The 25,991-nt window shown below is 39.4% G+C and overlaps 1 protein-coding gene across 1 annotated transcript in view; it reads left to right on the top strand.

Moving 5' to 3' along the window:
- sec63 (SEC63 homolog, protein translocation regulator) overlaps window positions 1-25,991 on the top strand; it is a 105,285-nt gene that overhangs the window by 32,377 nt on the left and 46,917 nt on the right. Inside the window, exons 3-6 of the mRNA XM_078542509.1 lie at window positions 7,229-7,343; window positions 9,823-9,935; window positions 21,521-21,582; window positions 25,435-25,493. Coding sequence (XP_078398635.1) covers window positions 7,229-7,343; window positions 9,823-9,935; window positions 21,521-21,582; window positions 25,435-25,493 — 349 coding nt within the window. The remainder of the gene's footprint in view (window positions 1-7,228; window positions 7,344-9,822; window positions 9,936-21,520; window positions 21,583-25,434; window positions 25,494-25,991) is intronic.

The raw sequence follows: 25,991 nt of genomic DNA, 5'->3' as shown, positions 1-25,991 counted from the left end.
CTGATCATGTTAAATCCTGTTAAGGCAACTTGAGATCAATGCAAAATTAGCATGTTAGTGTTGCTTATTTTCTCGAACAAAGAAGCAAAAAAAAAGAGGTTATGCAGCATTTTTACATCTAATTTAGCAGCAGCACTTGGGCTCAGCCCATTAGTGCACAGAGGGCAGTTTGTGGATGTCGAAACTATAGACATTTTTTCTTTATAATTGGACAGCCAATGTAACAGTAATTTTGAGTCTGTATGTTTTTAATTTGCTGCTCATTACTCTATAGAGTTTTAATGAAATCTTTTCCCATTTCAAAGTAGCTGCCCTCTTCAACCAACTACATAGAATATACAGCACAGAAACAGGCCGTTAGGCTCAACGGGTGCTTTTGCTCCACATGAGTCTCCTCTCATTCCATCCACCTCATTGCTGCCTTTTAGAGGATCTTTCTATTCCCTTTTCCCATACTCATCTAATTTTCTTTTGAAAGCATCTAAACTATTTGCCTCAGCAACTTCTGTGGTAGCGAGTTTCACACCTTAACCACACAAGTGCAGCAATTTATCCTCGTTTCTTTATTAGATTTGACAGTAACTATCTTGTATTTATGGATTCTAGTTTTGGATTTTCCCACATCAACCTTGCGGGTCCAACCCAATTTTAAAGACCTGAATCAGATCACCTCAATCAATTTTCTGACGATAAAAGTTCAACCTGTTCAATTTCTTCTGCTGGCCGTAATCTCTCAATTTTGTACCTCTAGAAATAAATCCCAGGGCTTTGGTAGGATTTTTAATTGCTCTGCTGATCTGCTAAGCAGCTTTTAATGATTTGTTCACTATGTCATTTGCCCATCCAGCTTTTTATTTTGTGTAGGTGATTCAGTTTTTTCAATCAAAGTAGCCCATCGCATTTATCTATGTTCAACATAATTTGCAATTTAACTGCCCAGTAATTTTTCTAATGTTCTGTATTACATTGCATTCTTCCTCAGTTTGGTGGTATCTGTAAACTTTGATACCCAGTTACTCCATACCATCAATTTAAATTATGATTAAAAATGGTCCCAGCACTGATCCTTATGGAGCACCATTTTCTACCTTCCTCTAATCTGAATAATTACCCTTTACCCCTACTCTCTGCTTTCTATTTGTCCCTGACTTCACATATCCTGTCTGTTGAAATGAGCCTACTGTGTGGTACCTTATTGAAGGCCTTTTGAAAATCCAATTGTATGATATATGCGTTTTCCTTGTCAACTTTTTCCTCTTCAGAGAATTTTATCAGATCATTTAAGCATGTTAGCCTTTCAAAATCCATGCTGACTATGTTTTATTATATTTTCTGTCTGTAGATTTTCTATCACTCTTAGTGCAGATTTCAATGCCTTTCCCATCTCTGACAAGCTGACTGGTCTATAGTTTCCACATTTTGTTCAATCTTCCAAATCTTCTGGCACAATCACCTCTTCCATTGAATAGTGCCTCTACTATCTTCTCCCTAGCTTCCTTGAGTATGCATGGGTGCATTCAGTCTGGATCTGGGATGCGATCCACTTTTAGTTTTGCTGGTTTCAGTTTTTTGCTGTTTTTCTGTCACAACTGTAATTTTTTAAAAGGTTCATCTCTCAAGTGTCTATTTTGTTATCTTCAATAGCTACTGTGAAGTAGTTTTAAATACTCATGCGAACAAATGAATGTATTAATTAAGAGCAGGAATAGGCCATTCAATAAGATCATGGCTGTTCTGATTGTGGCCTCAACTCTATTTTCCTTCCTATCTCCTGTATCCTTTGACTCCCTTGTCATTCCAGAATCTATCTACCTCTGCCTTTAAAATATTTAATGGCCTTGCTTCCACTGCTTTCTGGGGAAGAGAGCTCCACAGATTCACGACCCTTAGCAGAAAAAAAATTCTCCTCATCTGTCTTAAATGGGAGACCCCTTATTTTTAATCTGTCCCCCAGTTCTAGACTCTCCCACAAAGGGAAACATCCGCCCTATCAATTCCCCTCAGGATCTTATGTTTCAATGAGGCCACCTCTCAATCTTCTAAACTCTAATGGATACAAGACAGCATTTTCGCTTGTCTCTTTTGCCCTGTTCACCTTCATTGCTTTCCATTTCCCTCCTGGTGTTTGACATCTTTTGCAATCTCTCCTTTGCCTCCACCTATCACTGGCCTTCTATCCAGCTTCATCTGTCCCACCCCCCCCCCCTTTCACAATATATATTTCACTACATTTCTACTTTAGTTCTGAAGAAGAGTCATCTGGACTCGAAACGTTAACTCTTTCTCTCCACAGATGCTGTCAGACCTGCTGAGTTTTTCCAGCAATTTTTGTTTTTGTTTCTAATGGATACAAGCCTAGCCTGTGCAGCCTTCCCTCATAAAATGACCCTTGAATCCCAGGTATGAGTCGAGTGAACCTTCTCTGAACTGCTAATGCAGTTATGTCCTTTCTTAAATAAGGAAACCAAAACTGTACACAGTACTCCAGATATGGTCTCACCAATACCCTGTACAAGTGTAGGAAAACACCCCTATTTTTATATTCCATTCCCCTTCTGTAAGCATCAATATTCCATTTGCCTTCCTAATTGCTTTCTGTACCTGCATACTAACTATTTGTGGTTCATGTACCAGGGCACGCAGATCCCTCTGTAATCCAGAGTTCTGCAATCTCTCTCTATTTAAATAATATGCTGCTTTTTTATTCTTCCTGCCAAAGTGGACAAGTTCACATTTTTCCATATTATACTGACATCTGCCAAATTTTTTGCCCACTCACTTAACCTATCTATTTCCCTTTGCAGACTCCTTCTGTCCTCTTCACAACTTACTTTACTACCTACCTTTGTGTCATCAGCAAATTCAGCATCCGTGCATTCGATCCTGTCGTCCAAGTCTTTAGTATAGCTTGTAAATAGTTGAGGCCCCAGCAATGATCCCTATGGCACTCCACTCATTCCACCTTGTCAACCAGAGAATGACCCATTTATGCCTACTCTCTGTTTCCTGTTAGCAGGAATAGAGGACTGGTTAGCTAATATGTTACCCCTTATGCCATGAGCTCTGATGCCTTTTCTTGGTCGTTACCTATAAGTTTATCTTCCTTGTTCTTTAGTGGGTCTACCCTTCAATTTTCCTTCCTTTCTTTGTCTAGAGAACACTATTACTTTTTTTTTCTGCAATCATTGATCATTTGATTTTATAAATACCCTTTGCCTTCCTGATTTTTTAAAACTCAAGTTCTTTGTATTTACCTTTTCCTTTTATATATTTCTTTAGATTCAACTTTCCCTTTAGTTCTTTATTCATCCACAGTGCCCCATAATTAGCTTGCTTGTCTTTGGCTTTTAATAAAATATGTTTCACGAACTCTATTGATTACCCGTCTAAAGATTTTTCTTCATTTTGCTTTGTTTTTCAAGACTTTCACCCAGTTTACCTTTGTTAGTTTGATTCTCAAGTCCTTAGTTTTTTTCTTTTCCAATCTATTACCTCGGTCTTTGTCCTGCTTAGATCACTCAGTCATAAAATCTTGAAAACTACTATGTTGTGATTACAACTAAGATGCTGCTCTCTTCTTCTCCTATCTGTTCTGGTTCATTAGTCATTACCGTATACAGCAGTGTTTTTTTCCTGTTGGACTTGCATACGGAGTGAGGAAGTAGTCCTATATGCACCGTAAGAACAGGATTTCCTTTGCTCTTTTCACTACTTAATGTTCCCTACATTACAACAGTTGATTACATTTTAAAAGAACTAGACTGATTGTGAAATGCTTTGGGACAGCCTGAGGTTGAGAGGTCCTATATAAATGCAAGTCTTTTCTTTTACTTCTTTGTTACAACTGAGATGGGTGGAATGCACTGTCTCTCTAGTTCCACTACTCCACAGACCTCAACGTGTTGTTATGACGGATGTTAATTGCTTTGCAAACCAAATCTCAGAGGGAAGCTTGGCTTATGGGCCATACCCTTTTTTGTAATCTGAAAATAAGACGTACTGATCTTAGCAATAAGAAGTCCAGTAACACTTTTGGGATTTTAAAAATTAAAAGTAAAAGTTTTATTAACAAGAATAAAAGAAAACTCAGCACAAGATTACAGTTGCACAATTAAGGTTAGCCATACAGCACATTTCCCCCAAAAACACACGCTGCTTGGTCAGACCCAGAAGTACACACCTTCCATGCAACACCCCCTTATGGATACTTAACTATAAAAATCCAGTAATATTACCCAAGGCAAACTGCTGTAGCTTTAATAGAGCACACCACATGACATCTTAGCTCTCTTCCACTCTGCTGTGGAAATCCAGACTTCAGAACAAAACTGCTTGTTGCAGCCCAAGACTTTTCTGGCTTGACTGGATGGTTGATTCAAACTGCACCCTTTCCCAGCCCAGAGCTTCTGCTCTAGCTCCAGCTGCTACATCTCACTGCTCCAATCCAATAAGTCCTGCAGCTCAAACAGCTATATTTCCACAGTAACTCTAAAATACCTTATTCCCTACCTTTCATCTCAGGTTCCATTTTTCTCACACCTTTTTGAAACCCAATTCCTTCTAAATAAATGATCTTCCTTCTTCCATCTTGCCTTTGCTTTCGGATCAATAAAATATAATATCGCCACTTCTGTTTACCTATGGAATTCTAAGATGTAAACATGTTTCTTGTCACCTCTGATTTCCCTTTGATATTCAAACAAACTCCCAATTTATCCAGAAATGCAAATGTTAGATCTAACCTATTTGCATGTACCTCAAACATAACACCTCTGTCCTTTTCATGTTTTAAACCCCCCCACACAACCTGTCTCCGATTAATCTCTACCCAACTTAATTAAATCTCTCACGCAGACACACACACACACACACATGCACACGCACAACCACCTTCATGGAATAACACGATATTCCCCCAAAAAATTAAAAAAACCCATTTCTCTCAATATATTTAAATGATTTTTCCAGCTAGCTATACAGTCAAATATGTGTTTTACCTATTAATCTCAGAATGACCACGCCACGCCCAGGTTTCTTCAATAAACAACAAAATTATTAGTTTATTAAAAAACAGACTCGTCAAGTAGAAAGGCAAAGCTTATTAACATACAGTATGAAAAATGAGGGTAGAATAATTACTCTTTCTAAATACCCTAACACATGCACGCAAGATAAAACAGAAGAATTCTGCCAAATGGTTAAAAGTCATTGGTTCAAAGGAAAAAGATAAATGATGGCATTCAGGTTATACGTTTGGTTTCTCAGCACTGGTTTGTGAAACAATCGATGACTCTTGCACTACTTTTTAGGCAGACTTCAAGGAAGCCAGTTAGTCAATTTCAGAATGTGGAGCGACTTTAGAGCAACTTCCATTCGCTTTTTGCTTTGGACTGGGTCAGGAGCTTAGGAGTTTTGTCTTCTTTACCCAAGCAATTGATTCTCCTTTTTTTCCCCCAAAGCCAAACAGCCAACCAGCTTTCAAATGCAGTTTCCCAGAGCATGTTTTTTTTTCATAAGCCACCATGTAACCCTCTTATAATCAGCCCACCGGGGTCAAGAGATTTCCAGCTTCTTTAAAACTGCTTAATTACCTTTTCTTGTAAAATGCTGTCTTTTCCAGGAGCAGCAGCAGCAACCAGAATCCTTGCATTAACCTCTTAAGGGACCATGTCTTTTTAAAAGAAAAAACATATTCTTCCATAGCATTCCTAGCCCTTGAAGATGAATCATTTTCTGTGATTAAAGCATTTATGACATCTTCCTGTCAGTGTATTTGGGGTTGCTTGCAATTTTCCATGATTAGTATTCATTGGCTGCCACTCACATTGTAGATTTGCATTCATATTTCTTCCACCAATCCCCTTCCACTATTTGGTAGTCTGCAGTGTATTCGTATTAGGTTGATGGATCTCTTATCTTTTAACTTCATATGGATTCAGTGTCTATTTTACTGCTAATTATATTTTTTTCTACTTCCTTTGTTATCTTTAACTATTCCAGCTAATCTATCTCTGCATCTTCCTTTTCTTTCAAAATGTATTATATCCTGCAATAGTTGGTTGTCAGTTCCGTTCTCTATAGAGCCATGTTTGCCTGCTCTGCTATACTCCAATCCTCATTACAAATTATTTCTTCCAGTTCATCCACCTTGTTTTGAATACCATGCACGTTGCTGTACCAACAGTACAAATTGTTCTTATTTATTACTTTTTTAATATTTATTTTACCTTTAGGCTCTGATTTTTATTCAATCTCTGATCATTTTTATGCTTATTTTCTTTAGTTTCTCCTTACTTTGCCTCCTCCTTTGTTTAAATTCTCATTTGCAACCCCATTTATCATTCCCATTAGGACCTTGGCCTCAGCCCGGTTTAGATATAGCCTGTCCCAGTGGCGCGCGTCCCTCCTGTCTCAGCACTGGTGACACTGCCCCATCAAATATAACCTCCCCATCTCATCCCATTCTTCAAACTACTTATTGACTTTCTTAATCTGCTCATCCCTATGCCAATTTTCTCTCAGTTTGGACTATAATCCTGAGATTATTACCTGTGAAGTCCTGCTGTTCAATTCATCTCCTAACTCCTGATACTCTCTTAGCAGGATCTCTTGCCTAATCTTTCCTATATTAGTTCTGACATGGTATGGATGGGTATAGTGTATGGTATAGATGGATATAGTTGTGGGCTTCATGGAATATGGTTATAATATAACACAAGTACCTCAACATGATCCAGGTCAGCGTGGTTTGCTTGACCGGTGTCCCTGCTATGAGATTTGATATCTCATTACTGGCAGCCTGTGGGCTGTGTTATGTATGATCTGCAGGATACTCTGCAGAAACTCACCAAGGTTACTTTAACAGCACCATCCCCCTCTGGCATCTCTGTCACCTTGGGTAGCAATTTCATGGGAATATCATCGCAACCCAATTTCCTCTGTAAGTCACACAATGCCCTGACTTGGATGTAAATCATTATTTATTGTTTGTTGGTTCTGAGTCCTGTAATTCCCTATTTAACACTGTTGTGGGAACAATATCACCACAAGGATGGCAGTGGCTCATGGAGAAAGCTCACCATTACTTCCTTGGGGCTACAAAGGTTAAATGCAGCCTTGTCAATGACATCCATGTCCTAAGAACAAAGCCTTTTTTTTTGAAGATGAAGATATTAAGGTGTAAATTTCAGCAAAGAATTTTCTAATTATTTATTTTCTTTTTAAACAGAAAAATAGGGCTGATCTCCGGATGGATACTACTGTGCTGTCTTTTATACAAAGTTTCTATAATAGAAAACAGGGAGAAAGAATATAACCCATATGAAGTGCTTGGAGTCGACCCTGTAAGTAACGATAAATTGTGTTTTCAGTCAGGTAGTGGTATTATGTGATGTATTATGACTAGGGCTTGTGTTAACCCTTTCTCCATCTGCCCCCATCCCCAGCCCCCAGTTCTAGTTCTGTGCCCTGTGCACCATTCTATGACCTTGAAGACTTGGGAGAAGTCACTTCCTGCACTATATTGCATTATCTCTGGCCCAATAGGAAGTGCATTAGCACAGCTCGAATAAGTTGCTGTCTGATTTCTTTCGTTGGGAAATGTAGTGAGGTCAGGAGCACTATCTACTGTCTCCTTGACACACCAAAGACTCAGAAATCACAACGTGTGGGAACTACAGGTGAAGCTGCATCCTAACTATTGTGGCAAAATGCACCTTAGTGGCTTGTTAACTGAGAATGATGACAAATTCTTTCTCTGCATAGTGGATGTGCTGGAGCGCTGTTCCCTGCCCTGGGAGACCCTGCCAGTGTGTCAAAAATGGAGATTTACAGAAGAGCAACTTAAAATAGGTTGCTGTTGAAAATAAAACCGACTCCTCTGCCTGTCACGTTTATGAATGTAGAGGAAACTGCACAAGTACCTTTTGATAATGGGGCTAACATATGGTTAGCTTCTCCTTTAAGAATGTACAATATTTGATGTTGGGAAGATCCTTATTAAAAATGGACACAGAAAGAATGATTTTCCTGAAGTAGCCTAATATTTTTTGGCAATCCTAGTGTAAAAAAATTGAAATGGTGGTTGAAAATGTTGCTCTGGATTCCGTTGTCATGAATATTGCCATTTAAACTGGGGTGAGATAGTGATCTCCATATAATTACCTGCATCTCCAGCTGAATTTGGTTGCGTCAGAACATTGATAGTCCACCTTAGTAGCTTTGGTAATCAGATACTAAGTTGAACTTTAATTTTAGGTTGTACGTTATGTAACACATGTTTTTTCAGTAAACTGAAACTCTGTCTCAGATTTCCACCTTGGAATTTATAGCATGGCATGCAAAGTTAATGAGTGTATGGCACTAAGGGGTGGATGGGGTGGTGGTGGTGGGGTTGGGAGGGGGGGCGCAGCGCATGGGTGGAGAAAGGAGGAAGAGTGCTGGGCTTTGTGAAGTTAAAGTATGCAAGTCCCTTATAAATTCTATCCTGCTGTCTGTCTGTTTTCTAGCATTTGAGAGTGCTGCAGCATTTAAAAAGGAGAAAAACTTTAATTAGCATTTTGTCACAGCGGAGAAAGATCTAAAAGTGCTTTGCAGGAATTACTTTTTTGAAGTGCAGTCAGTGACTGTTACATAGACGTGGAAACCACAAAACCTGCTAAATGGCAATGAGATGAATGACCAATTAACCTGCTTGGGAGTATTGGTTGAGCTTTGATGGCTGGCCAGGACATCAGGGAAATTCTCTGAATGTAATAGTGTAATGAAATGAGCTTCTGACTTCATTTGTGACATTATGAAAACTCTCTGTTTTCACCTCCATATCATCACCCAGTTTTGACCTTTCTTAGCTCATCTACTGAAATCCTCATTCAAGCCTTTGTTACCTCTAGACTCAATTTATTCCAACACACTCCTGGCTGGGTCTCCCACATTCTACTGTCCATAAGCTTGAGGTCATCCAAAACTTGGCTGCCTCTACCTTAACTTGCAGCAAGTCCCTTTGCCCTGTCACCCCTGTGCCCACAGATCTACATTGACTCCTGATCAAGTAACATCTTGATTTTAAAGCTCTCATCCTAGTTTTCAAATCTTTCCATGGCTTTGTGCCCCCTCAATCTCTACTTTTCTCTAGCCCCACAACCCTCATATCTGCACTTATCTGATTCTGGCCTCCTGTGTATCCCCAATTTTAATTGCTCCATCATTGGTGGCTGCGCCTTCAGTTGCCAACCTGTCTCGGCACTTCGCTTTCTCCCTTTAAGAATCTCCTTAAAAACTGCCTGTTTGATCAAACTTTTGGCCATCTGACCAAATATCTCCTCCTGTGGTTGTGTCGTATTTTGTTTTATAATGCTCCTATGAGGCACCTTAGGGCATTTCATTGCGTTAAAGGTGCTATATAATATAAGTTGTTGATGAGATGTTGAATGTCTATCTGAGCAGGTAGACACAGTCTTGGTTTAACATCTCATCCAAAGAATGGGCTTTGCACAGTCTTGGCCAACTCTAAAGTGACTAATGCACTACTATTGTTGTGTTACAGTACAATGTTTTGCTATTACAACAAACTTCAATTGATGGAGTTTTTAAAATTTAAACGTGTCAGCTTTGTAGCAATGCACAAAATTCAGACGTGCAGAATTCCCAGTCTTGATCCAAGTGAGTGAATGATACTTCCAATGATTCTGGAGTGCAAAGCTCATCTCTGTAAAAGTTGACTTGCATTCAAATTGATTTTTAAATTTTATTTGTGTTGGAAAAGAAATGGAGAATAAGTTTTCCTATGGCTAACTGGTGTGTATTCATCTCTTCTTAACTCAGGGAGCATCTGTATCAGAAATCAAAAAACAGTATCGACAGTTGTCGCTCAAACATCACCCGGATAAAGGAGGCGACGAAGTCCTATTTATGAGGATTGCAAAAGCCTATGCTGCGTGAGTAGTAGCATCTTCAATAATAGCAATCAGACTTTAGGAAAAGAAACTGCAGGTTTTGTCCTGCAACAATTTTTTAAAACTTGTATGTTCTTGAATTGAAATCCATGAACTAGCAGATTTAGTGAATTCTGTTTCACATCTTGCTATGCTAAGATTTGGGTTCACTCTCTCTTAGCTGCTAATCCTGTGTGATAACCAGTACACTGCCCTGCCAAGGTGCTGGTTGAGCCATGGGCATTTGTATTTATTTTGTTATTTTTGCATTTATTTGACTGTTAAATAATCCAAGATGTTGATCTTCCTGTTAAATTCATCACTATGCCTGCTAACCTTGGTACAATGTCTAGCATTACCTGTAATATTATTAACCTGCTCAGTGGCTGTGGTGATAGCCGCTGGCCCTCAGATTGTGGTGACTGAATATGTCAAACTTTATTTTAAGAAAAAGATTTCAGGATTTCATCAGCGTTTTCGGAATTCCATTCTTCAATAAGCATGCTTTTTTCTTTGAGAACTGGTAACCAGGTTCATAGTACTTTCTTTAATGACGCAAACATATTTCCTATCAGTGAAAATCTTGATGATTGCCAGGAAGATATAATAATTTCCATAATGTTATTAGAATTTATTGTAAAATAGAGTAATAGTGGGATGTGTCTATATATATATATATATATATATGTGTGTGTGTGAGAGAGAGAGAGTTAATTGAATTAGAGGCAGCTAGCCTGGGTGCTTTGATGTAAGAGGAGAAGTTGGGTTTGAAATGTTAATTAGGTAAACATGAGGAAGTTTAGAAACATAGCTGTCAAGGGAACATGTGCATTTTAAAATAAACCAGGCTAGATTGCTTTCATAAAGAGGGAGAGGAATGTGTCGCCTAGCCAGGTGAAGTTTAGAAATTGTGTATTTATTTTTCCCAAAGATTACTGGTAAAACTTAATGCTATGAGAGATTTTGTCAGGAAAATAAAGTCCAAAGACATAGTGAAACAATGGGAATTTGCATTTAAAGGGGAAAATATGTATAAAGGAGAGAAGACTGTAAGGGGGGCAGTTTAAGGCCCAACAAGTGTGAAAAGCCGGCAGCCTGTATGTACCAAACTGCTGCCTTCAGAGACTGAAGTGAAGAGATGTCATGAAGCTATTAATGTATAAAATATTTTGGAAAATATTTTTCTGTTAAAATAGAGGTTTAGTCTGTGGGTGTGTCTTAATTGGATTAAAGCCAGCTAGTCTGGGTGCTTTGAGTACTAGTTTTGATGTGTAAGAGAGATAGCGTGCATTTGCATTTTCTGAATAGAGCATTCAAGAAGGGGGGGGGTGAAAACTGACACCTTTCTAGCAGCTAACAAGCAATATGTTTAACAAAACAAAAACAGAATTACCTGGAAAAACTCAGCAGGTCTGGCAGCATCGGTGGAGAAGAAAAGAGTTGACGTTTCGAGTCCTCATGACCCTTCAACAGAACTGATATAAACAATATGTTTATATTACTAATAAAATTGGTACAATCAAAGGGGTTTCATTGTTAAAAGGTGAAGTTCAAAGAGGCTGGTGAGACAATGAGAATTTGAATTCAATCAGTGGTGGTAGGTATAACTTCAGTTTTCGGGTGTGCAGAGCAGAGGCAATGTGAGAGCCTCCAACTGGCTTCACAATGAAAAGAACCTCATTTTGAATTTGAGAGGTAAAAATGCTTTGCCTTGTTTCTGGTTAAGTCTCTGCGTTGCTGTTGCCTTAATGGAGATTAGTTTGGGAATTTGTTAAAAGTTATGATAGTAGATAGTAGTAATTTGTAGCCATGTGCACATATATTTTAACCTGTGTAAATTAATAAAATGTTTAATTTAGTTTAATGTAAAGCCTTGAGAACTAGTGGTCTGATTCCTGAGTTTAGAGTCGCATCTCAAACATAACACTTAAAATTGTAGGTTATGACAGTTGTTTAAAGTTTCCCTCTGGAATTTTTAAATAACTCCGCTTTACCAACTTCATCGGTCATAAGAACTGGGAGCTTGCCCGGGAAAAATTATATTTCTAATTCCTTGATTGGTTAGGAATTACGAGTATGAGAGGCACTTTGAGCTCAGGAGTTGGTGAGGTATTTTAGAAGTGGTGAGACTGCAAGATGGCTTTGGCAATTGCTGAGGCTTGTGTTGACCGGGGGTCACCAGTAACGGTTATTGGCTTAGTACAAAGAGGAGAAGAGTCAATTCTCTCTTAACTCTCAATTCGCTTTATTCACGTTGTTAGACCATATGCATATAGCTTATACGTCTGGTTAGATATAGACCATGCAGTTTGCAGCAGGTTATACAGTTTTACCTAAACTAGGATCTAAATGCACACCCACTAGGTTTCTCTGACACTCCCTGAGTGGTCACAGAATATAAAAGCTAATACCCGAAAAGGAGAGCTGACGCTGGCCAGGCGTTCCGTTCTCTCTCTCTTTTGACGTCGTCTCTACGTTGCTGACATAGGTTCTTCCACTTCCGCGATGGTTGTTCTCCGGAGTCTTCGCTGACTCCACGCCCGAGATTCTCCATTCTTATCCTGAATCTTATCTCTTCAAGCTGTGCTGTCTCTCTCCCGTTGGTTTAGGCTTGCTTGCCTAGTCTGTGGCATCCCCTTATTGGCTCTGTCCCAAGGACTTAGGTAGCATTACCTCATCACTCCTTTTCTAAATAAGGACTTGTGTCTTATCACATTCCCTTTGTTCTTCATGAAACTCAGCTACTTCAAACCAGTTCCAGCCAGCTCAGGCCAGTGACTGGACTCAGGTTACTTCAGGTCAAAAGTTGCTTTTGCCTGTGTGTCAGCAGTTCGGCTGCAGCCGCTGGCCAACACTTGTCTAGGAGTAGAAGAGATAACTCTGATTGGGTTGGAGAGAATAACCAAAAGTAAGTTAACAGAGTTGGCAGATAAGTGAAAATTGGGTTACCTGCGGGAGCTAGGAAATCTGATGTAGTTAAAAGTATAGCACAGCATCTACAGTTGGAAGTGAAAACTGACACTAGTGAGTCACAGCTGGAGGTAGCGAGACTTCAGTTACAAATGAAGATGCTAGAATTTGAACAAGCAAAGGAACTGAAAAAGCTTGAATTTGAAGCAAAGGACAGAGAAATGGCTTTTAAAAGGGAATTAGAAATTGTGAAGATAGAGGAGGAAAGAGAGAGAGAGAAAGAATTCCAACTGCAAATGTTGGCAGTTAGAAGAGAGATATCATTAGATGAGGAAGGATTTGTCTCCAGAGTAGAACCCAGTGGGGATATGTTTAAATTTGTACAAGCTCTTCCAAAGTTTGAGGAAACAGATATTGAAGCATTCTTTATTTCATTTGAGAAGCTGGCCAAACGGATGAAATGGCCACAGGAAAACTGGACATTATTATTACAGTCTAAGTTGTTAGATAGGGGGCTGGAGGTATGTGCTTCGCTTTCAGAAGAAATGTTGGAGAATTATGATGTGATGAAAAAAGCTCTTCTGAGTGAATGAGTTGGTTCCTGAAGCACACAGGCAGAAATTTAGGAATATGAGAAAACAGCCTGGGCAAACTTATATTGAGTTTGAAAGAGTAAAAAAAGTAATTTTGACCGGTGGATACGGACATTAAAAATAGAGACAACCTGTGCAGCTCTTAGAGAAGTCATTCTTTTGGAAGAATTTAATGATTCAATCCCTTCGGTAGTGAGAACTCATGTGGAGGAACATAGGGTTGATTCTATAAGACAAGCAGCAGAAATAGCTGATGATTATGAGTTAGTTCATAGAGCTAAACCTTTTGTCCATCACCCTTTCAAATTGGAAAAGAATAATAAGTGGGATGGTAAAGGAAGACAGGTAGTCAGGAAAGAGGAGTAGCTGTAAGTTCATAGGAAGTTTCGTCTCAGAATAAAAAGGAAGGAGCTGAAGGTAAAAGTGACATTCGAAAATTACGGTGTTTTCGTTGTAATAAATTGGGGCACATGAAGTCAGTGTGTTGGAGATTGCAGGGATAATCTGTAGGAATCATTGGGATACAGAAAAGCTCTGGAAGTAAAAGTACTGTGGGTTCTGAGGTTCAGGCACAGGAGAAACCAGCGGTTTGTGTACAGGTGAAACAGGGAAAGGTAAAGTGAAAGGTAAAGAAGTGGGAATGTGTTCACAGTTTATTCAAGAGAATTCTGAGGAGCAGGAATGTTTAAAGACTTTGTATGTGAAGGGAAAGTCTTTCCATGTATACAGGATGGAGTAGGTAAAGATCTTAAAATTTTAAGAGACACAGGGACCGTCAATCCTTAATGTTGTGGGATAGTGATATTTGTTCAGAGGGATTGCTGCAGGAGAATAACTCTGGGGTTCATGGAGATGTTAAATCTATTCCGTTGTGGAAGGTAAATTTAAAGAGCAGATGGAAGACGGGTGAAGTTATAGTTGGAGTGTGGAAAAATTGCCCATTGCAGGGGTTCAGATTATTCTGGGTAATGATATAGCTGGATCGCAAATGTCGGTGATGCCTGTGGTAGTTGAGCACCCTGTACAGGGGTCTTCAACAGAACTGTTGCAGAGAGAGTATCCTGGATTGTTTCCAGATTGTGTGATAACGAGATCACAGGCTCATAGGTTGGAACAAGGAAAACAGGAAGGACAGGCAGTTCAAAGGCAAAAAGGTGTTGAAATCCAATTAACTGACACTGTGTTTAATAATATTGTTCAGGAAGAAAGACTGGAAAACAATTCAGCTGAAGTGTTTAACACAAGTTGGAGTTACAGAAAAAAGACTTGCAAATACAACATTTATATCAAACACTAAGATAAAAGCAAAAAACTGCGGATGCTGAAAATCCAAAACAAAAATAAAAATACCTGGAAAAACTCAGCAGATCTGACAGCATCTGCGGAGAGGAACACTGTTAACGTTTCGAGTCCGTATGACTCTTCAACAGAACTAAGGAAAAATAGAAGAGAGGTGAAATATAAGCTGGTTTAAGGGGGTGGGTGGGACAAGTAGAGCTGGATAGAGGGCCAGCGATAGGTGGAGATTGCCAAAAGATGTCATAGACAAAAGGACAAAGAGGTGTTGACAGTGGTGATATTAGCTAAGAAATGTGCTAATAGGTAACATTAAGGGTAGCACATTTCTTAGCTAATATCACCACCGTCAACACCTCTTTGTCCTTATGTCTGCCATCTTTTGGCAATCTCCACCTATCGCTGGCCCTCTATCCAGCTCTACTTGTCCCGTCCCACCCTTAAACCAGCTTATATTTCACCTCTCTTCTATTTTTCCTTAGTTCTGTTGAAGAGTCATACGGACTCGAAACGTTAACTGTGCTGCTCTCCGCAGATGCTGTCAGAACTGCTGAGTTTTTCCAGGTATTTTTATTTTTGTTTTTGATTTATATCAAACAGCTTACTTAGAAACAGAAGCAAAATGTATTACAGAATTACCCTTAAGGGTAATATTTTAAATATTACCCAAGAAAATGGAGGCCATATCATGTTTCAGCAAATGAAAGCTGGAGGGAGGTGCATCAGATTGTTATCCCAGTTGAGTATAGAAATGAGATTCTGAGGATAGGTCATAAAATTTCAATGGGGGAACATTTAGGAATTAGAAAGTCATGGGCGAAGATACAAAAACATTCCTTTTGGCCTGGATTGCATAGGGATGTAGTCAAATTCTGTAGAACATGTCAGGTGATAGGGAAACCACAAGCAGTGATTAAGCCGGTACCTTTAATTCCAATTCCAGCATTTGAAGAACCTTTTACTAGGGTCATGATTGATTGTGTAGGACCCCTCTCTAAGACTAAAAGTGGAAACCAGTACTTACTGACAATAATGGATGTGTCTACCAGATTTCCTTAAGCAATACCTTTGAGAAACATTACAGCAAAGAAGATTGTGTAAAGGTTAATTAATATGGTTTACCTAAGTAAATACAATCAGATCAGGGTTTAAAGTTTATGTCACAGCTCTTTAAGGAAGTAATGAGCAGTTTGGGGGTAAAACAATTTAAGTCCATAGCTTATCATCCTGAGTCACAAGGGGCTTTGGAAAGATGGCATCAAGCTCTCAAAACTATGATGAGAGCCTACAGTCAGGATTATCCACAGGATTGGAATAGAGGAATCCCATTCTTATTATTTGCTATTAAGGACGCTCCTAATGCATCAACTGGTTTTAGTCCTTTCGAACTAGGCTGTGGTCATGAGGTAAGGGGACCACAAATTGATTTATGAGAAATTGGTCGGTCAAAATTCAGAAACTACTCTCCTAGATTACGTATCAAACTTCAGAGAGAGATTGGACACAGCATGTGAGTTGGCTAGGGAACATTTAAAGATATCACAACAAGTGATGTAAGTGAAGGCAGACAGGAAAGCTACAGCTCAGAATTTTGTTGCTGGAGAGAAAGTTACCAGTATTGGGTGATTCTTTGAAGGCCTTGCACTGTCTGGGCCTTACAGGACTGAAAAGAAACTCAGTAAAGTAAATGTTTTTTTGTTTGCTCATGGGATGTGGGCATCATTGGCTAGGCCAGCATTTATTGCCCATCCCTAATTGTCCTTCAGTCAACCACATTGCTGATCTGGAGTCCCAAGTAGGCCAGACCAGGTAAGGACAGCAGATTTCCTTCCCTAAAGGATTTTAGTGAAATAGATGGGGCTTTTATAACAATCGGCAATGGTTTCATGGCCGTCATCAGACTTTTAATTCCAGGTTATTTTATCGAATTCAAATTTCACCATCTGCTGTGGTGGGATTTGAACCCGGGTCCCCAGAGTCTTACCCTGGGTCTCTGGAATACTAGCCAGTGACAATACCAAATTATTTAATGAATACTCCAGGTAGAAGAAAGAAGCAAAGGGTATGTCACGTAAATATGCTTAAAAAGTGCTTTGACAGGGAAGGGGACCAAAAGGAGGTGTTAGTGGTAGTAGATGATGAAGAGGTAAAACTGCAGGATTCTGAAATTGATTTTCCTCTAATTAAATTGGATAATGAGGAGGTACTTGGAAATTTAAATGTAGTTTACCTTCCAGACAAGTGTCAGTGATTTGGAAAAGCTATTGCAGTTACACAAAGCTATTTGTGAAAATAAGTTGGAGAGGACAGATTTAGCTATACATGATGTGTCTGTAGAAGTTGTATCTTCGGTAAGGCAACATCCTTATAGATTAAATCCGGCAAAGTTATCACAAGTACAGAAAGAAATTGACTTCATACTTCAAAATGATATAATTGAGTCTAGCTACAGTAACTAGAGTTTACCCATTGTACTGGTAGCGAAACCGGATGGAGAGCACAGACTGTGTGTGGACCATCGAAAGGTGAATGCAGTGACTAAACTGGATTCATATCCTATACCAAGGTTGGAAGATTGCATTGAGGCAAAGATTGACTTGATAAAAGTATATTGGCAAGTATCGTTATCGGAGAGAGCAAAGGAGATATTGGCTTTTGTGACGCCAAGTGGACTATGTCAGTTTAAAGTCATTCCATTGGATATTAAGAATGTACCTGTGACATGTCAAAGACTGACGAACAAAATAATTGCAGGCCTGAGCAATTGTGCTGTTTATATTGACTACTTGATAGTTTTCATTTCTACATGGGAGGAGCGTTTACAGCATCTGGAAGAATTGTTTTTTCGATTACAAGAAGCTACTTGGCTAAAGGTGAATTTGCAAAAGCGCAAGTTACATATCTAGGCCATACCATCCAAGAGATGTGAAAGTCAAGGCTATTGTGGATTTCCCAGTGCCTGGGCATGAGTGGGTTTTATCAGAAATTTGTACCAAATTTTAGCAGTGTGGTTGCTCTACTGACAACTATTAAAAAAAGAACAAGAAGTTTCAATGGACACTGGAGTGTCAGACAGCAATTGACGGTTTGGAAACTGTTAACTGTGACACCAGTTTTGGCAGTACCCAATTACTTCAAGCAATTTAAGTTGACTGTTGACGCCAGTGATAAAGGCACTAGGGCCGTACTGTTACAAGATGATGACACGGGAATTGAAAAACCGATAGGGTATTTTTCACGGAAGTTGAATGTACAACAGAGAAGATATTCAACGATCGAAAAGGAAACTTTGGGTTTGGTGTTAGCGTTCAGCATTTTGAAATTCATGTGGCAAACAATTCGTCAGAAACAATTGTTTATACGGACCACAATCCTTTAAAGTTTCTGGACAAATTTTGAGACACAAGTGCAAGGCTGTTCAGAAGAAGTTTATTACTGCAATCATTTAATCTACAGATTATACATGTCGAAAAAGGGAAAATTGGACATGTAAAAACCTGGACTCTGAGCTGGAATGATTTCTGTTCATACAAAGGATTTGTATATATATTATGTTAATCCGCACATCTGGTAATGTAAGAAATAGTGTAAGTATATAGATAAGTATAGGATGGGTTAATAAAAATGAAGCCTTTTTAAAAATGGCTTAATTTTTCAACACGGAGATGGATGTCAGGAAGACATAATTTCCATAATGTTATTGAAATTTATTTAAAATTGAGTAATAGTGGGATGTGTCTATATGTGTCTTGTGTATGAGATTTAATTGAATTAGAGGCAGCTAGTCTGGGTGCTTTGATGTAAGAAGAGAAATTAGGTTTGAAATGTTAATTAGGTAAACATGGGAAAGTTTAGAAACATAGGTGTCAAGGGAACATGTGCATTTTTAAATAAACCAAACTAGATTGTTTTCAAAGAGAGGGAATGAAATGTGTCACCTCGCCAGGTGAAGTTCAGAAAGTGTGTGTTTATTTTTCCCAAAGATTACTGGTAAAACTTAGTGCTATGAGAGGTTTTTATTATCAGGGAGATAAAGTCCAAAGACTTAGTGAAAAAAAATGGGAATTTGCATTCAAAGGGGAAAATATGTATAACATAAGAACTAGGAGCAGGAGTAGGCAATTCAGCCCCTTGAGCCTGCCCCGCCATTCATTACAATCATGGCTGATCTCATTTCAGCCTCAACTCCAATCTCTCGCCCTCTCCCCATAACCTTTCAACCCGCTACTCATTAAAAATCTGTCTATCTCTTCAAATTTATTCAGCGTCCTGGCATCCACTGCACTCTGAGGAAGTGAATTCCACAGATTCACGACCCTTTGAGAAAAGTAATTCCTCCCCATCTTCTGACTTAAATCTACCACCCCTTAGCCTAAAACTATGGCCCCTCATTCTAGAATGCCCCACAAGGGGAAACATCCGCTCCACGCCTACTTTGTCTATCCCCTTTAGCGTCTTTTATACCTCAATTAGGTCTCCTCTCATCCTTCTAAACTCTAGCGAGTATAGGCCTATACTGCTCAATCTTTCCTCGTAAGACAAGCCCTGCATCTCTGGAGTCAATCTAGTGAACATCCTCTGAACCGTCTCCAATGCAACTATATCCTTCCTCAAGTAAGGGGACCAAAACTGTGCACAGTACTCCAGGTGCGGTCTCACTACTGCCTTGTACAGTTGCAACAACACTTCCCTATTTTTATACTCTATTCCTTTAGCAATAAATGCCAAAATTCCATTTGCCTTCCTTATTACCTGCTGTACCTGCATACTAGCTTTTAGCGATTCATGCACGAGGACACCCAGATCCCTCTGCACTGAAGCATTCTGAAGTTTCTCTCCATTTAAATAATAAGTCGCCTTTTTATTCTTCCGACCAAAATGGATAACCTCACACTTATCCACGTCAAACTCCATCTGCCAATTTTTGGCCCATTCACCTAACCCGTCCATATCCGTTTGTACATTTCTTAATTCTTCATTGCAACCTACTTTCCCACCTATTTTGGTGTCATCTGCAAATTTAGCTATAGTGCCTTCTATCCCTGAACCCAAGTCATTATTGTAGATTGTAAATAGTTGGGGCCCAAGGACCAAATCCTGTGTCGCCCCACTAGTTACAGCTTGCCATCCAGAAAAAGACCCATATATCCCGACTCTGCTTTCTGTTGATTAGCCAATCCTCTATCCAAGCTAATATATTACCCATAACTCCGTGTGATCTTATCTTGTGTATTAATCTTTTGTGCGGCACCTTATCAAAGGCCTTCTGGAAGTCCAGATATACTACATCTACAGGATCCCCATTATCCACTTTGCTTGTCACATCTTCAAAAGGAGAGAAGACTGTTTGTAAGGGAGGCAGTTTAAGATCCAATAAGTATGAAAAGCCTGCAGCCTGTATGTACCAAACTGCTGCCTCCAGGGACTGAAGTGAAGAGAACTCACTTTGAACTTGACTTGTTCAGGGTATCATGTTCCTTTGCCTGGGTCTTTTAAAATCTGTGTCTTACCGTTGCCTTAACAAAAGTGTAACTGGGAGTTAGATTGATTAAGGGAATTAGAAATTATCAGTAGTAATTTGTAGATCTATGTGTGTATTTAAAAATCATTTCCCTTATTAATAAATGTTTCATCTAGTTTTGTAAAACCTATAAGACTTGGTGGTCTTATTACTACTGAATTCAAGGCACACATCTCGAAATTTATACAAACTGCAAAACAAGTCGTGGCAGTTGTTTCAAGTTTCCCTCAGGGATTTGAACAACTCAGAATTTACTATCGGCTGTGCCATAACAATAATTCATACATTAAATTGCATTCCCCCCCTTTCTGTTTAGCAGTTGTATTGAAATAAATTGAATATTGCAGCTTTTGACCTCTGGTGGGTTTTGATCATGTTTTTATTAAATTTTAACCTGAACCTTTAAGACTTGTGACTCTAATTTAATGAATGCACAGTTGCTGCATTCAAACGCAATAATGAATGTTTTAGTTAGACTCAGCTTCTGTTGACCTTATGCTAAACAGCCTGTCTACAAGTTATGGGATTGGTTGTACTAAAAGTAACTGCAGCCAGTTGTTGTATCTGTTCATTAGGTCAAAGATTAAAACTTGGATATTGATTAACTGTTATATTTCATATCAAAGAGTATCTTAAGCATTGAAGAAGGCAAACGATAGGTAAAAATGTAATGTCTGTCATAGCTGCTTTAAAAATGTCTTACCATTTGGATGATCTGTCAATTTCATATTCTATTAATTGAAAGCACACACTCAAAATAACTATAACAAGTTTTCATGTTTTTTTTCCTCTGAAGTGGTTGTTATCCAATTATTTTGCCCTCCCTATGATAATAACCTCCTCCAGCCCTACAACCCTCACATATATGCAGTCCTCTGATTCTGGCCTTTTGTGTGTACCCAATCTTAATCGCTGCCTTAACCACCTAGGCCCTAAGCTCTGGAATTCTCCCCCTAAATCTCTCTTTTTAAGTTTCCTTTTTGATGACTCTCTTTGATGATCCACCTTTTGACCAGGCTATTGGTTTGATGCCCTCATATCTCATTGTGATTTGTCAAATTTTGTTTGATAACGCACCTGTTTAAGCACTTTGGGATGTTTTTACTATGTTTAATATGCTGAGTAGAAAAAGATGTTTCATTTTTACAACTTTGCTTGAAATCTTATGCCACTTGTGAAGCTGAAATGCTGTCAGGGACATTACTAGACTTTTGGATATCAATTTTTAAGTTTTTAATTTTAATATACAGTTAATTCTTGTCTTCCAGTTTAACAGATGAAGAGTCTCGCAAAAATTGGGAAGAATATGGTAATCCAGATGGTCCACAAGGTATTTGTCATCCTTAAGGGGTCAGTTTTTCTTGGCAATTCATACTTGGAAAAAACATTTCAGCTTTCCCCCTTTTTAAAATATACTTCCAGTCCCATCCCAGACTCCTTTTGTGCATCTCTTCAGTTGCTGGTTGCACAGTACCTTTGATGAAGGGGCCAGGGCAAGTCACTTTCCTACCAGGCGTTTGAAAAAAGTATTTACGTGCTCATCACAGTGTGGATGTTAGTGCTGTCAGTTGAATAGGTATGGCACATCCAGATGCAAAGTTCCCTCCACTCTGGCACCAGCAATATGCTGTAACCCAAACCTCTGAAAAGCCTTGCAGCTAGACCAGGGTGACATTCTTTCCATTTCCTACACCAACCATCCTCATAGAATCACAGAATTGTTACAGTACAGAAGGAGACCGTTTGCCCATCATGTTTGCACCAGCTCTCTGAATGAATGGTTAGTTCACTAAGTGCCATCCTTACGCCTGTAACCCTGCACATTCGTCCTTCTCAGACAACAGTCTAATTCCCTTTTGAATGCTTCAATTGAACCTGCCTCCACCAAACCCGCAGACAGTGCATTCCAGACCATAACTACTCCCTGTGTAAAAAAAAAAGAAATGTTTTTCCTCATGTTGCTTTTGCTTCTTTTACCAGTTACCATAAATCTGTGCCCTCTTGTTCTCAACCTTTTCATGAGTGGGAACAGTTACTCCCTATCTACTTTGTCCAGACCCCTCATGATTTTGAATACCTCTATCAAATCTCCCCTCCGCTGCCTTTTCTCCAAGGAAAACAGTCCTTACTTCTCCAATTTATCTTTACAGTTGAAGTTCCTCTAAATTGAAGTTATGCTATATACCTATCCCCCCTCGGATCTGGAGTACAACTGCTCAGATTCATATCACATAGGACACTTTAAATGCAAAAATAGAGAGGACTTCATTCCTATCAGTTCGGGGTAGAGATTTCAACCCACAACATAAGGCAATATCTCCCAATCAGTAAAAGCATAGAATAACAGTGTTTTTAATGAAAAAAAGGAAGGGAAACTGATTGTGTCAAAGTGATAGGTCGCATGTGCTTGCTCATGAATTCCAATGGTAAGTTCCTGATCTCAGCTGTATCAGTAATGAAAAGGCACTTATACCCAAGTATAAATTGAGTGATTGGCAACTAACCATATGGAGAGCTGCCATGCAATGAGTTGAGTTGGGAGTACCTAAAGTTTAATTTTAAGTTGCTGCAATAGGTGTTAGCACAGCTAGCATATTGGAGGTGATGATGACTTTTGTCATTTAAGACCATAAGATATAGGAACAGAAGTAGGCCATTCGGCCCACCTAGTCTGCTCCGCCATTCAGTGAGATCATGGCTGATCTGATAATCCTCAGCTCCATTATCCTGCCTTTTCCCCATAACCCTCGATTCCCTTACTGATAAAAATCTGTCTATCTCAGCCTTGAATATACTTAACGACCCAGCCTCTACACCCTCTGTGGTAAAGAATTCCACAGATTCACTACCCTCTGAGAGAAGAAATTCCTCCTCATCTCTGTCTTAAGTGGGTGACCCCTTCCTCTGAGATTATGCCCTCTGGTCCTAGACTCTCCCACAAGGGGGAAAAAACCTCTCAACATCTATCCTGTCAAGCCTCCTAAGAATCTTACATGTTTCAATAAGGTCGCCTCTCATTCTTCTAAACTCCTATGAGTACAGGCCCAACCTACTCAACCGCTCCACATGAGAAAATCCTTCCATACCCAGGGTCAGGCTTGTGAACCTTCTCTGGACTGCCTTCAATGCCAGTATGTTTTTCCTTCAACAAGGGGACCAAAACTGTCCACAGTATTCTAGATGTGGTCTAACTAGTGCCTTGTATAATTTTAGCAAGACTTCCTTATTTCTATACTTTGTTCCCTTTGAAATAAAGGCCAGTATTCCATTTGCCTTCCCTATTACCTGCTAAACTTATATGCTAGCTTTTTGGGATTCATGCACAAGGGCCCCCAACTCCCCCTGTGCTGCAGCTTTCTGCAGTCTTTCTTCATTTAAATAATATTCGGCTCCTCTTCTTCCTGCCAAGTGCATAACCTCACATTTTTCCGCATTATATTCCATCTGCCAAGTTTTTGCCCGCCCACTTAACCCGTCTATATCCCACTATAGACTCTTTGTCATCCTCACTGCTTGCCTTCCCACCTATTTTTGTGCCATCTGCAAACTTGAAGATCCTACATTCACATCCCTCATCCAAGTCATTAATATATAATGTAAATAATTGTGGCCCCAGCACTGACCCCTGTGGCACTTCCACTAGTTACAGGTTGCTATACTGAAAATGCCCCCTTTATCCTAACACTGCCTTCTATTAGTTAGCTAATCCTCTATCCATGCTAATACACTATCCCCAACACCATGGGCTCTTATCTTATTAAGTAAACTTATGTGCGGTACCTTATCAAATGCCTTTTGAAATCCAAATAGATTACATCTACTGGTTCCCCTTTATCTATCCTGCTTGTTACCTCAAAGAATTCTAATAAATTTGTCAGGCATTATTTCCCCTTCAAGAAGCCATGCTGACTCTGCTTGATTATATTATGCATTACTAAATGCTCTACTATTACATCCTTTATAATAGACTTGAACATTTTCCCAATGATGGATGTTAAGCTAACTGGCCTATAGTTACATTTTTTGTCTCCCTTTTTGAATAAGGATGTTACATTGGCAGTTTTCCAATCCTCTGGGACTTTTCCAGGGTCTAAGGATTCTTGGAAGATTACTACCAGTGCATCCACTGACTCTGTAGCTACTTCCTTTAATATCCCAGGATGCAACCCATCAGGTCCCGAGGACTTATAGGCCTTTAGCCCCATTAGTTTCCCAAGTACTTTTTCTCTAGTGGTAGTCATTGTACTTATTTCCTCCCCCCGCCCCACTCTTTTGCCCCTTGATTATGTAGTATTTTTGGAATGCTATTAGTGTCTTCTACTGTGAAGACTAATGCAAAGTATTTATTCAATTCCCCTGCCATTTCCTGGTTCCCTATTATTTGTTTCCCCAGCCTCATTCTCTAAGAGGTCTGTGCATATTTGTGCCTGCCTTCATCAAAAGGAGGCTCCCAAGATGTGGAAAATACAAGAAAGGAGGTCCAACAGCAGCACCCTCTCCCAAGCCAACACAAGGCCCTAAATGTGCAAAACCAGCTCTGCTTGGCAGAACATGTCATTCATATACTTGATACCAGACTCCCCAAGCAAATGCTCTACTTGGAACTCAGTTGCGGCGGGAGACTCCCGGGAGAAAAGTGGAAACGTTTAGGGATGAACTCAAAGGGTCCCTGAAGAGGTCAAACATCCCTGCCAACTCACTGGAGTCTCTGGTCTGTGACTGACCAAAATGGAGAAGATTCCTTTTGGGGGAGGCATCAAACATATTGAGAGACTCCTTCGGCTTTGCGTGTTCCTGATGTCAAGACATTGGAGAGAACATTCAAACCTACAAACAATTCATCTGCCTGCCCTTCAAGCACCACCTGCGCCCCCCCATATGGCAGAGTCTGCCAGTCGCACATTGGACTTAACAGCCACCTCAGAATCTATCAAACTGGAGTGGAAGCAAGACATTCTTGATCCTGAGGAACTGCCTAAGAAGAATGTGTACAGCTGTAAAATTGTATTCTAACAAATGGACCTTTTGATTCTTTTGAGATGCCAATGACAAACTGGATAAAAATGAGTCCTTTGCATGGGTCACAAATTTTCTGTGATCCATGCCCAAGTCATGATTAGACATGTCATAGGGTTGCTTTTTGTGTCCTGATAAATGACAACTCCTCTGTTTTCTGTTTCAGCTACAACTTTTGGCATAGCCCTTCCATCGTGGATTGTAGACCAGAAGAACTCCATGCTGGTAGGTTGTAAGTCGGAAGCAACAGTACTGGAGCGCTTAATAACCCATTCATCATCTGTAAAATTCTGTTGGTTTAGCAGAATTATGGGTGTTCTTGTTGAAGCTTTTATTCAGTGATAAATACTGTAAAATAAACCAGTTAAGATCAAAGGATATAAACAATGGGAGCAGGCTGATAGATGTTTATTGTTTTCAGATGGTAAAGACTTGTTCACTGATATTTAGTGTAACAGTTTGTAAAAATAATGTTTTGAGGATCAATATGTATCCATCAATTAAAGCCCCAAGTGTTTTTAAGAGCCTAGATTTCATTATATCGTAAGATCTCTGGCACAGTGTCTGAACCAAGATATGTGCTCGTAGTGATCATTTTGATGGAAGCAGGGTGTGCTCACTGCACAGGGTGACAGAAATTCAATTTAGTTGTATGCAATTGAAATTTGTCTTTGCCTTGTGTTGGCACATTTTAGTCATAGGAGCCTAGGGTCTCAAGTTGTA

This window comes from Cetorhinus maximus, chromosome 5, assembly GCF_964194155.1.
Source record: "Cetorhinus maximus chromosome 5, sCetMax3.hap1.1, whole genome shotgun sequence".
Taxonomy (NCBI): domain Eukaryota; kingdom Metazoa; phylum Chordata; class Chondrichthyes; order Lamniformes; family Cetorhinidae; genus Cetorhinus; species Cetorhinus maximus.
Note: the sequence above shows the minus strand (reverse complement) of the source record. Positions and strands in the feature narration are given on the sequence as shown.